General features: G+C 40.8%; 1 protein-coding gene across 2 annotated transcripts; it reads left to right on the forward strand.

The window, feature by feature from the left end:
• Positions 1-4,472: 4,472 nt before the first annotated feature.
• Positions 4,473-12,306, forward strand: tbx3a (T-box transcription factor 3a). 2 transcript variants are annotated; one of them, XM_034205246.1, is made up of 7 exons: positions 4,473-4,864; positions 5,982-6,264; positions 6,771-6,917; positions 7,759-7,835; positions 8,403-8,560; positions 8,978-9,618; positions 10,600-12,306. In XM_034205246.1, exons 1-7 carry the CDS (start codon positions 4,473-4,475, stop codon positions 11,029-11,031), a joined length of 2,130 nt encoding a protein of 709 aa, XP_034061137.1. In that variant the 3' UTR covers positions 11,032-12,306. The 2 variants fall into 2 exon arrangements, with proteins under 2 accessions (XP_034061137.1, XP_034061145.1); XM_034205254.1 differs by having other exon boundaries at positions 5,982-6,249; positions 10,600-11,031.
• The last annotated feature ends 229 nt before the right edge of the window (positions 12,307-12,535 follow it).

The following is a 12,535-nucleotide window of genomic DNA, read 5'->3' on the forward strand; positions in this document are numbered from 1 at the left end:
TTTATCTCAACTTTGTTTCAGATCTTTCCTTTGTTTATTAATATTACAACAGCTTTTTAGTAACCACACTGCAGTGTTTAGATAAAAGATCAAAAGCTAAACATGCAATTTTTCCCCTTTCGCTTGCCTCTCCTCTCGCTATGCTATAACATTACAAATTATGAGTCCCTGTTCAACAACAACCTCAACCGAGGGAGCAAATGTCCTCCCAGCACACTCCCATTTTCCTTTTCAAACTGAAGTCAATGCACCACCATCAATAAGCACATCCCCTAATTAACTAACATTGTTTTTCATCAATACCTATAACTGGCCGGCACAGAAATTGATGAGTGCAAGGGTTGAGTTAACAAAAAATGCCTGAAGGGGACAATTCATTGACAGGTAAAGAGTGCCTGCCAATTGACTAAAACATGTGTGTGATTCTGGAAAGTGCATTTTACAATATGCGCCTTTTGGGGCAATACAGCCTCAATGGATCAATATTAGCCCCACCTAAATCTTTGAGGTAAATGGTTTGCATTTAGAAAGTCATTACGCTGTCAATTGAACGTCTCCCCCTCCACTTTGTGTCGGGATGTCCATAATGAAGTTTGGAGTCATTATAGTAGTTGAATATACTAATCTTGTGATGTTTCCTTTCCCTATCATGTCGTGTTAGGCCTGATGACTCTCACCAGACAATCTCCTCCATTCAGGAGTGGTGCCACCAAGTCTGTCCTTGCTTATCATTAACAATCTGCAAATAAACAGCACAGCATACATTACATCACTTGCAGCTCCATGATCAATTCCAGGAATGTCTTTGAAGCTTTGCTTAATGAACCTACACAGTATAGCTGTTGTGTGTAGTCAGGGCATTGAGGCTTCATAACCCATGACCTTAATGCAGTTTTTCTTCATTGATAATATTGGGAGGTTTGCAAATGGTTAAATAGTAATAGGTATGTAATTAAAAAATGCAGTTGATAATAATTGCACTGCAGAATCACGTGACAGAAAATTGCTTCTCCACTTAACTGCTGACATCTTACAGAAAATGATTTAAGGATAACTAATTGTGTGGACAGTCCTGCATGATGCTTTTACATATCAGACACAAACCTTAACTCCCTACATTCACCAACCCACAGGAAGTGAGAGAGCCTGTCAAGTCAAAAATACTGCCCATTTTGATTTTGATATGCATGATCTCTGTAGAAGTATTAAAAGGGAAGCGCTGACAAAGTTGACTTCATCAATCAGTGATGTCAGCTCAGACCTTTTTATAGCCTCTTGGAGTCCCTGAGAGCCCTAACCCTGTAAAACTTTATATAGTGTATTGACTATTCTCTACTTGCTTAGCTAATGAAGCCATCTTGGCCACAGACACTGAAGGCTGCCGCCGTGTCAACACTGCTTCCTATTTGATGACACCTTCCACTAAATTGTGTTGCTAATGGGGGTGAGTGTTTAAAGAAGAATAAGCCAGAGTAATTGACACAGGCCTGACCCCACTCACACAAAGAGAAAAAATGGAAGGCCCCATGTAAGGCTGGTGGAAAGCAGAACCTTCAGTTTGGGGCTTAACATGTAAAAGGTGGGCTCCTGGTTTAAGCTACCGTTAGATTTTCATTCGGTCTGATGCTGCTTATCAACAGCTATCACATTGGTTTTCTCTGGGCAAATCAATAACATGCAACACATAAGCCGAATACCCTCGTGTATCTCCCCTGGGCAATATGCATGCAAACCACTTCAATTTATGCCCACACATTTGCACATACTGTATAGGGACAAACACACACACGCTTCAGAAGATAACACATTAAAGCCTATGATGAAGGCAGCACTGTGGCAGGTAACTTGTGCTGCAAGGAAATTGCATGCACGAGTAGTAGTGCTGAATGGAACTTCAGTAGAAGTTGATGCTGTCAGCATGAGCCCTGAGGCATTGACTATCTCAAGCTCAAACTTCTAAACAATACTAGATATAGGTTTCAAAATATTTCCAAGGTGCAACAAGTTGCTACATCACACCAATTAATGTTCAAAACATCAGAAGATAAATAGATGTTTTACCACTTTGCATCATTAATATTGGATGAATAAGGCAAAAGAGTGAATGGAGCAGTGTTCAGGGTGCATTAAAGGCCTAGTGCTTTTTGTCTGAGAATTAGCTCTGCATGGTCCCCCCTCAAAGACTTTGAGATCCCCCACCACTTTAGTTCCCCGTCTGGATCCACGGAGACAGACAATTGACTGAGAATTGATGGTCAATGTTTATCCAAGGTGGCCTGACTGGCCACGGCTCTCTAGTTTACTTGTGAATTTCTGGTTAAATAGCATTTTAGGGAGAACAAGTGTGGTATGCACATCTCTTTAGACGTGTTGCAGAAAAAGCAATGATAGTGCACCCACACTGAGCCACTGCCTGAAGCTTTTTAGCAGAGAATGATATAAGATGTATTTATATCCAAGGCTTAACTGTAAATAATGATCCGAGTGATAGAAGTCCGGATCTAGCCTTCAATGTAATAAAGGATGTAAGAACAGTGATTATGACAGCTGCAATCTACTTCATACAAGCGAAAACAGTTTACCAGATAGAATTAAAAATGATATTATACATTACACTTGATGCAGCCTGTGCAAGTGTCACTGTGGAGATTATGAGTTAAATTGAATACTATCCCATACAGTTGTGCCAGTAAAGTGTGCTAAATGTAACAACATAATTGATTGGTATGATTCAAAACACCAAATTGGATAAAACATGAGCACCAGCACCAGCATCCTGATTTTCTCTTATTTGTGTGTGTCTAGGCTACAAGCTCATAGTCTTGTAAAATTACATTTCAAGTCAAAATTTAAAAAATCCACTATAGACTTGAAGGCATGGCCACCCATCCAAACCTTCATCAGCTATGTATTTCATCAATAAAAGAAAGTACATTTCTTTAAGACACACAACCTTAACTGACTTCACTCACGGAGACTCAAATAGGCTGCAGAAGGAAAGTTGTAATAAAGAGCTAATAGCGTGAGTCAAAAATATCCAAGGGGCCAATTTAGTAAAAGAAAATACAAATAAATAGACATTACACCCATAACTTTAATAAAAGCAAAATACATTAAGATTATATATATCTAAAATAAACACTTTTACGTTCGAGCGTCTGCATCACATTCTCACATGAGTTTATCATGGACCTCATCCCGTCACCCGCTCATATTTCGCTGCTATGATCTGAAAGAGGGATGTTACAGGAAATGTTGGCTATACTCGGCTGCTTTTCGCCGCTGTTAAATCTCCACAAACGAACAAGACAGCGATTTGAATACTGTTAGATCATTTAATAAATATAGAAATATGAATGAATACAAGTATGATCGCGATATTCAACTCATAAGGATATATTGTGGAACGGAGAAGGAAGTCAACAGCCCGACAGATCACAACATCTCGCCGACAAAGCCAGCTGCTTTCCCGGCTTGGCCGGTCTGCTCTCTCCCCTTCGCTGGGTCTCACAGACCGACCGATAGCGCAACTTCTATAACGATGTTGACATATTCACACAACACTGACTGGGGCAGGGTGGTGTTTCACGGCAAAGCCCTTTTGAGTTTCCAAACACCTTTTTATAAGTCCGAAGTCTGTCCCCTCCACCCGACCTGTTAAAACCACGCCTACGCAGCCACACAATTGGTCCGAAAGCGTCAAAGAGCCAATCAAACGCCGCGCTGCTACTCGTAACATGCAACACATCCATACAGTATGAAGCCCTATGGGCCACAGAGGCGCTAGGAAAATCACGGAGCTGGGACCTTACCACCTCTCTCTCTCTCTCTCCCTGGCCGTCAGCGGACCCCTTTCTCTGCACACGTCTTTCTCTGAAATGTGTGTGTGCGTGAAAGAGAGAGGAGGAATAAAGTGTGTGTGTGCGTGTGAGGGTGCAAGTCCGGAGCAAGTAAAGGCAGGGGGATTATTCGGCGCAATCGAAATATTTCAACACGTCGCCCTCGCTGCAGGACTGAAGCCAATAAGAAGGAACGCATTTTAACAGGAATGCCGATATTGTAAACAGCAGCAGAAGAGAAAGAATGCACTGCAGTCAATTAAGTGACTCACCCAAGTTGGTTTAATTCGCCTAATGTCCGCAAGCCAGCGAGAGACAGAAAGGGTGTCCGATGCGCGTCAAGCTCTGAAGAAAATCGGTCTCGCAGCACTTGTGAAGAAGAATGGACAACATTTTTACATTTCTACTTCCATACTGTGTGTTGATCATAACGCTTTCCTGACAACTTGTGAACAATAAGTGGATGCTTATTTCTGCAGAGCTGAAGGAGACGTTTCCCAAACTTTTCAACTTAAACTTAATTGTTGCTCCTTTTTTATTTTGTTTCCATTTGCAATAGCCTACGCTTGTTCGCTATAGTTCACTGTTGGTAGAAATATTGTTCTATCGTCAACAGTTGTAGCCTGCTCTTGGATGAACTTCCTGATGAGAGATCCAGTCATACAGGGATCAAGTATGGCATATCATCCCTTTATGCCTCACCGGGGTCCGGAATTTGCCATGAGTGCAATGCTGGGTCACCAGCCTCCTTTCTTCCCGGCTCTGGCTCTCCAGCACGGCGGCTCGCTCTCCCTGCCGGTCGGCCTGGGGAAGCCGATCATGGACCAGCTGATGGGAGCCGCGGAGTCCGGCCTACACTTCTCTTCGCTTGGGCACCAGGCTGCGGCCGCACACCTCCGGCCTATGAAGACCCTGGAGCCCGAAGAGGAGGTGGAAGACGACCCTAAAGTTCACCTAGAAGCCAAGGAGCTTTGGGAACTCTTCCACAAGAGAGGCACCGAGATGGTGATCACAAAATCCGGAAGGTGAAACAGATTTTGTTTGGGTTCATCCAAAAAATGTAATATATTATCTGACATGCAGAAGTCTGCTATGTGTATCGATAATTCATAATGGAGGGATTTGCTATTCCACATACACATACATATATATGTATACATGCCATTTGGAGTTATCTGTAAATCTCAACATATCCTCTGGATATTTCATGCAACACTCTGGAGCATGTTTATCAGTCTAATTGTTCTTAAATTGCATCATAATTGTCTCAAAATTGTCATGTAGATATGACGTTTATTACACTAAATTGTGTTTTCACAACAACATAACACATGACCCCAAATGAAATCATGGATATTCTGTATAGCTTGATAGAAAAACGATGTGGTTATCTTAACACTTACACACATGTCTTTAATAATAAGGAATCAAATGTTACCTGTAATGTATTGTGAAATAAAAGGGTCTTGTATCTGCTGTAGGCCTATTATTAATAGTAAGCCTACCAATTACACTACTTTCAAATTCACGGATCTTGAGATTTTCTCATAAATATCTGTCTTGCTTATAACGATATTGTAGATTTGTTTTATGCCCGTTCTGTCCAAACGTTACATTGACTTATTTGTCCACTGAAATGTCAATTTTGAGCGTGTGGAGCTTTGAATAAATTATTATCGTCATCATCAGACTGACAAAGATGGCTGCTGTAGTCTGCTGTGTGTGTAGGCCTTTGGAGGCATTAAACATCCAGACACCACCTAAACAGCGCTGACGTGTCTACGGCTAATCAGGATATAGAAGAACAATTATACATTTATTTGTTTACTCATCTTCTTATTCGCGAGACACGTTTTCGGCTGACTTTGCTTTCTTTAGCAGATATACTGAGAGCAGGCTGATGGCTACCAATAACTTGTCAAATTAATACAACTAACTTGTTTAAAGTTGCTTCCAAATGTAAGATTACATGTTAAAGAAAATCGGCAATCATTTTGTAATTCTCCATACTTTTTAGGGAAAAATAATGTAGCCTATAGATGTATATCTTCAAAATATGACTGCACTTTTCTTTATACCTACCGTTGAATAATTTAACCATGTTTCTTTTTGACACTCATCACTTATTTTCTTTTGTCACAGGCGAATGTTCCCCCCGTTCAAAGTGAGGTGCACTGGTCTGGACAAAAAGGCCAAATATATTCTCTTGATGGACATTGTTGCGGCCGACGACTGCAGATATAAATTTCATAACTCCCGCTGGATGGTGGCAGGGAAGGCCGACCCCGAAATGCCAAAGAGGATGTACATTCACCCGGACAGTCCGGCTACTGGTGAACAGTGGATGTCTAAAGTCGTCAATTTTCACAAACTCAAGTTGACTAACAACATTTCCGACAAGCACGGATTTGTAAGTTCAACTAATGTATGTCAACTTTTTCTATTTACACACTTACCATTTAAAGTCAATTCTGTTGATATGTGTTGATGTTTTAGTTTTTATTGAAACACAGGAAGTCACGAGTGTAATATTTATTATTTTGAGGGAAACCTGACGCATAACTTTAAAAAAATTATTTTAGAATTAAAACATAATTGTAACTGAAATGATCTTGAGCTCCTCTTATTTAATATAAGTATTACAATTATTAAGGAAGACAAGTAAGTCGATATCTTTAATGACGCCCCATGGTATTACCAGATTTAGTAAACTGATTAAATATTACACGATAAATCCTTTAAATTATTATTTTAAAATGTTTTTTATTTTGATAGCATAAAAGATTATTATCTATCATTTGTAACACTCAATATGTGACTTGTGTTTTCAAAAAAGACTAAGAGCATTTTAAGATGTAATGTACAGAGCTATTCTGTAAAGCCGGTGTTACTTCAATGGTTCGCTTATCATGTTGTGATTGTGTGTTTCAGACCATACTCAACTCCATGCACAAATATCAGCCTCGATTTCACATTGTGAGGGCAAACGATATTCTCAAACTACCGTACAGTACCTTCAGGACATACGTTTTTCCTGAAACTGATTTCATTGCAGTGACTGCTTATCAAAATGACAAGGTAAGCACAATTATTGCTCATAGGCTTAGGGGTATTTTCTCAAACACAGCTTGTGCCCATTGCCCTGTCAGACGCGCTTTCCTCTGCGTCGTTCATGCTCTGCACCATTTTGTTGTCATAAAATATGAACGACGTCATATTTGTTTGAGCCTGTGAGAATGGAGATTTAGGGGTGGGTGGGTGGGGGGTGTTACGAGTAAGTGCCATATTCACCAGAGTGTGGTAGGAAAGTAATAATTCTGAGGAATGTTATACAGGTTGTGTCCCTTTTATTTAATCACGTGGAAGGGATTTGGCATAGACCCAGACTCACTCTCTCTCTCTGCGTGCATATGTGTGTATGTGCATGTGTGTGTGAGTAAAACTAAAAGGGTTGGGGGTTGAGAAAGGAGGAAAGGAAGAGAGGCAACACTGTGCGGTTGAATGGAGGAAAATAAAGAAAGGGGGAGCATGTTGGTTGTGTCAGCCTGGCTGCATGGTAACATTTTATTCTGTGAGGCATAATGGAAATCATCTCCTTTCTCTGATATTATTGTGAACACAACCCCCACCTCATTGCAGTTAGAAGTGTGGTAGTAAAGTGGTTAAAAAGTTGTTGTTTTTGTAAAAATGCAGCAAGTTAGAATCCATTCGAAAAACGTGACAATATAAGGGCCCATGCCCTTTGTGCGCGTTTGTTGCGTTTTTGGTGTATCCAAACTAATGTCGTTGTAAACGTTCAGAAAACTACAACAGTTTTTGGACTAAACTTGCAATTGTATGAAAAGTCACGTTGAATGAGAAACTTATAGGGGAGTGAAATTCACTCGCCAATATTTACACATGATTGTAAATATTTCAGATCACCCAGCTGAAAATTGATCACAATCCATTTGCCAAAGGATTCCGTGACACTGGCAATGGGAGACGGGAAAAGAGGTAAGACAAGAAGGAAAAGTGCATTTCAAAGACGAAAAAACACAGATGTCTTCCGATGTATACATGGAGGCAGACGGTGATCTGTGAGGATTAAGCACGCGTCAAAGCTTCCTCGTTAACCCAAAGGGAGTGTGGCTCTTCACAGTTTCTAATGAAAGTGCTCAATAGGCTTACAATAAGTCCAATCGCACTGTCGGACACAGAGCAAGGAACATGGTCGTTTTTAATGCAGTTGTTTCCTTATCATCTTCACTTGGCAGCTGTTATTTTTTAAATATAAAAGTATCCCACAACGTTAAATGTTTAAAACTTCATTGCGCTTGGATCGTATTTGACGATGTGACGTGGAAGATCGATATACGATACGGGCCTTCTAAATCAATGGCACTGTAATTGATTTATTATTGTTACCTGCAGCATAGGTCATGTGAGTCAGTCCTAAAATTAGGAGCTCCATTATCTCAGGTATCGAATCAGCTTCCACACCACTCATCGCGTGCTGCTGATATTGTTTCTGACCCGGGAGCTGTGATCGCCGCCTATAATAACCTGGGTACTTGTGCACAGGAAACAGCTGGCTCTGCAATCCATGCGTTCATACGAGGAGCAGCAGAAAAAGGAGAACGGGGCTTCAGACGACTCCTCCGGAGAGCAGGCTTCCTTTAAGTGCTTCGGCCAGGCCTCATCCCCTGCCGTTTCTACCGCGGGCCCCCCACACCTGAAAGGTAAACTGACAGGCTTCAACAGCCAGATCGCAAGTCCTGTGTAAAGTCGTAAAAATTCTATTGTAGCAAGTTTTTTTTACAAGGCATGCGTTGAAGAAGAGTATGTAAACTTAAGGAATTATCAACCCATTTACACACTCTGCACTGAGAGGAACAGTTAAAGTAAGTTTTATGGTAATCTACAAATATACACAATTTAGTTGGCTACTTTAAAAAAAACAATGCCATAGCCTAGTAATGTGTTTGCTTCTAAATATTATTGAAAACATTGAGAAACATGTGTTTTGGGTTATAATTCACTAATATGGATTACATTTGTGCAAATACTTGTTGCTCAGGTATTTTTCTTACACCTGCGAAATACATGTTTGCCAATGTGCAGAAAGTGGACTAAACATTACTCCTGTACTTTGACAGATTTCTGCGACAGCGATGAGGACAGCGACGATGAGAGCAAAGATGGACACATCAAAGATGGTCCAGACTCCAACAAGATTTCCACGACTACCAAGGATGGGAAGGATCATGAGGCGAGCCCAGCTAAGGGGCACACCTTTAGCAAAACTGACTCTAGCAGGAGCCGTGACAGTGGTCCCAGGACAGAGAAAAGCCAGGCAGACTCGCGGCAGAGCCCCATCACCGTCATCTCAAGCACCACCCGCTCTGGAGAAGATCTCAAAAGCCCGAGTCTGGAACAGCCTAAAACGGACGAGTGCAGGTCAATAGGCAAAGACAGTTTCATGCCTTTGACTGTTCAGACTGAAAGCCCGCACATGGCCCACAGCCACTTTCCTAATTTCGGATTTCCAACAGGCCTAACAGGACAACAGTTTTTCAATCACCTTGGGAGTGCGCATCCGTTTCTCTTGCACCCAAGTCAGTTCAACATGGGAGGTGCATTCTCAAACATGGCCGCGGGCATGGGGCCACTTTTAGCAGCTGTGTCAACGGGAGGGGTGAGCACCATGGACACAGCTAGCATGGCATCACCTTCGCAAAGCTTGACGGGAGCGCCAGGCCTGCCCTTTCATCTGCAGCAACATGTCTTGGCATCGCAGGTAAAACCTGTTGTTTGGGCTTAGGCCTACTCTCCGCCTCTAATGAAGCACATGTTGAGTTGTAATGTAGAGCAGCCTGTAGGCCTTGGAGGCCCATATGCCAGATTCAATATATCAGATATTTAAATACCTTTAATGCTCTCGTCATCATGCCCATGTGTGCGTTTTTAATCATAACTGAGAGAGAAAGAAAGAATGTTTGTGCGTTGTTGTGCTTGTGCTTATTTTTGCATTATTGGCTATTATTCAAAGTAAAATTTGACAACTGCACTTTAACTGACTAAGCCTTCAAGTGTTATCACCCTCCTGGTTTCTCTTAGCCTTGTTTTTTTTTAATAAATAACAACCATTCATAAAGAAAACAGATTTTAAAGACAGACACAACAGCTAGAGGTGTTAGGTAATCTTTTTGATATGAGCTCATTAAGTTAGCTAAACCACCATGGTGAGTGTTAAAATGCCTTAGAGAAACAACATGATGCTTTAATAGACAACAAAATTGTCTTTTTCCATTCATTGTCAACGTTGATTGTAACATCAGAAGCAGTGTTTTTTAATTCACCAAAGCTGTTTACTGGCTGGGGTGAAGCCTTGCTTCACAATATTTTGTGAGGACTATAGATTTGTGAAAGCCTGTGTGAATGAAAGCATTGAAAACAGCCTAAATCAGATCCAACTTTTGTAGTCCTTAAGCTAAATGTCAGGCAGCGTTATTACAAGTTCAATATGAATGAATGAAAACAATATTGAGGGCAGGGAAATAAAAACAAGAATTGCGCAATGCAAGTCACTTTAAATCTTCGAATGTTCAAGCATGCTGGGACGTTAATCCAAACCATGCATGCAACAGGCTGCTAATTGTTTATCAGGTCCATCATGCATTTCTCACTAGTTTTGGCACATTTTGTGATTTATAACACATACGAGTGTTGTATTTGCTGCCTATTGTGTCTCACACTGAGTTTCTCGATTCCTCCACAGGGCCTTGCCATGTCTCCGTTTGGAGGTTTGTTCCCCTATCCGTACACGTACATGGCTGCAGCCGCGGCAGCCTCCTCTGCTGCGGTGCACCGGCACCCGTTCCTGAACGCAGTGCGTCCCCGACTCAGGTACAGCCCTTACTCTATCCCCATGACGGTACCGGACAGCACCCTGCTCACCATGCCCTCCATGGCCGGCGGCGGAACCGAGCTGAAAGGAGATGGCCTGGTCCCGGCCAGCCCCGTGTCTGGTATCACCCTGGATTCCACATCGGAGGTGACCAGCCACTCATCCGGCATTTCCTCCGGCTCGGTCTCCATGTCACCAAAAACTTGCACCGAGAAAGACGCAGCCAGCGAGCTGCAGAGCATCCAGCGCCTGGTCAGCGGACTGGAATCAAATCAGGACAGACCACGGAGCGGATCCCCATAGTTTTTTTATTTGTATTTTTTTTTTTTTTAAACACACCACCTGCTTCTCGTTTCGTTATTGTCATGAAAAGTTGAAAGTGTTGACGGTGATGAAGACATTGTAGGCCACCCTCGTAGATTCATGCAGGTTTTAAAAAGAAAATACATTTTAAAAAAACAAAAAAACCACGAACTGTTGGACGTTTTAGTTTCTGAAATGCACTTTGGTTAATACACATCTGCTATGTATATTTTTTCTTATTTTCGTTTTTGTTAAATTAAACAACACTTTTATTCTGTCATTTGAATACCGTACAAGTATTGAAACTGAAAAGTTGGCATGGGTGTGACTTACACATTAAGGAGAAGTTGCTGCTGTGTCCTGTCTCCTAACTTTATTGTACACGTGGAGAAATGTGTTTTAATATGCACTCTGAATTGATTTGACGTATTTGAATTCACTACCACTCAACCTACCTTTTAAAGACTGCTGTATTTTGTTGTACACTAGTAATTGATCGATTGAACAAATATCGCATGCCCCCTAAAACCCCAACGAAAGTTATTTTAACACTAAAAATGTAAACGAAAAGTAGGACAAATATTGAGTTTGGAATATAATTAATACCACCCATTTGCTTAGGTTTCTTCTTAATTAGGTATTCAATATTTTGAACAAATTATTTTTTAACAACAAATAAGAACAGGCCTATTGACATTAATAGTGCTACGAGATAAAACTATGGCCCAAGCATGCGGGATTAAGCCCAAATGTACAACAGGCAAAGGGAAGCAGACATTTAAATATTCAAAAATGTAAGGTAGCATTGATTAAAGGTGTACATAGGGATATATAAAAATATTTATGTAATTATTTCATATTGTTATTTCGTGTAAATACAACGGAGTAGTTTGTTTCTAGGGATCTGTTCTTAATTTATTGTCGATATACCTGTGTAAAGATAGTTTGTGGGCTATTATCCTTTTGTTGCCATCTGCATTTATACCCCTCTTAAAATAAGGACTTTATCCCTCCCCAAATATCCACTAAGCTATAGTTATTCACACTCATGTGCCATTGTATTTTCATTTGTTGTCCCCGTGTGTGAAGTGCTACTGTTTTAAAACGAATGAAAAAGCGACAAAGCACTGCACCAATGGCTTGAAAAAAAAAAAAATATTTTCCTGAGAAGAGCAAGAGAAGTTTCGTTGAAGTGTGAAAAAAAAGTGGGCAATTTTTTTTCTGTTATTAAAATACTTTGCGAACCTGATCGTACAAGTGCCGCATAATCGAAAATATGAAGGTCTCTTTTGTGTTTCTTAAGTTGTCAATGGGTTATGTTGTATTGGAGTTATGTCTAGTTTACAACATCGACATCGTGTTCTTGAAAGTTTCAATAAAATATTGAAATGCCACTTCTTACTGTGTGTCCCTCGCTTTAACCACATGTGATAATGACAGAAATCATTTTAAATCAGCTGATTTAAGGCTGGCATTAAAGGACAAATCGCTTAATCTTGCAAAT

Source organism: Gymnodraco acuticeps, unplaced genomic scaffold (assembly GCF_902827175.1).
Source record: "Gymnodraco acuticeps unplaced genomic scaffold, fGymAcu1.1, whole genome shotgun sequence".
NCBI lineage: Eukaryota > Metazoa > Chordata > Actinopteri > Perciformes > Bathydraconidae > Gymnodraco > Gymnodraco acuticeps.

What these genes read in the sequence shown, in the direction of transcription:
- tbx3a (XM_034205246.1), top strand. Translation starts at nt 4,473, where the DNA reads ATGAACTTCCTGATGAGAGATCCAGTCATACAGGGATCAAGTATGGCA. An exon ending in AATGGGAGACGGGAAAAGAG is followed by an intron (nt 7,836 to 8,402) that starts GTAAGACAAGAA and finishes ACTTGTGCACAG; the next exon opens with GAAACAGCTGGCTCTGCAAT. An exon ending in AACATGTCTTGGCATCGCAG is followed by an intron (nt 9,619 to 10,599) that starts GTAAAACCTGTT and finishes ATTCCTCCACAG; the next exon opens with GGCCTTGCCATGTCTCCGTT.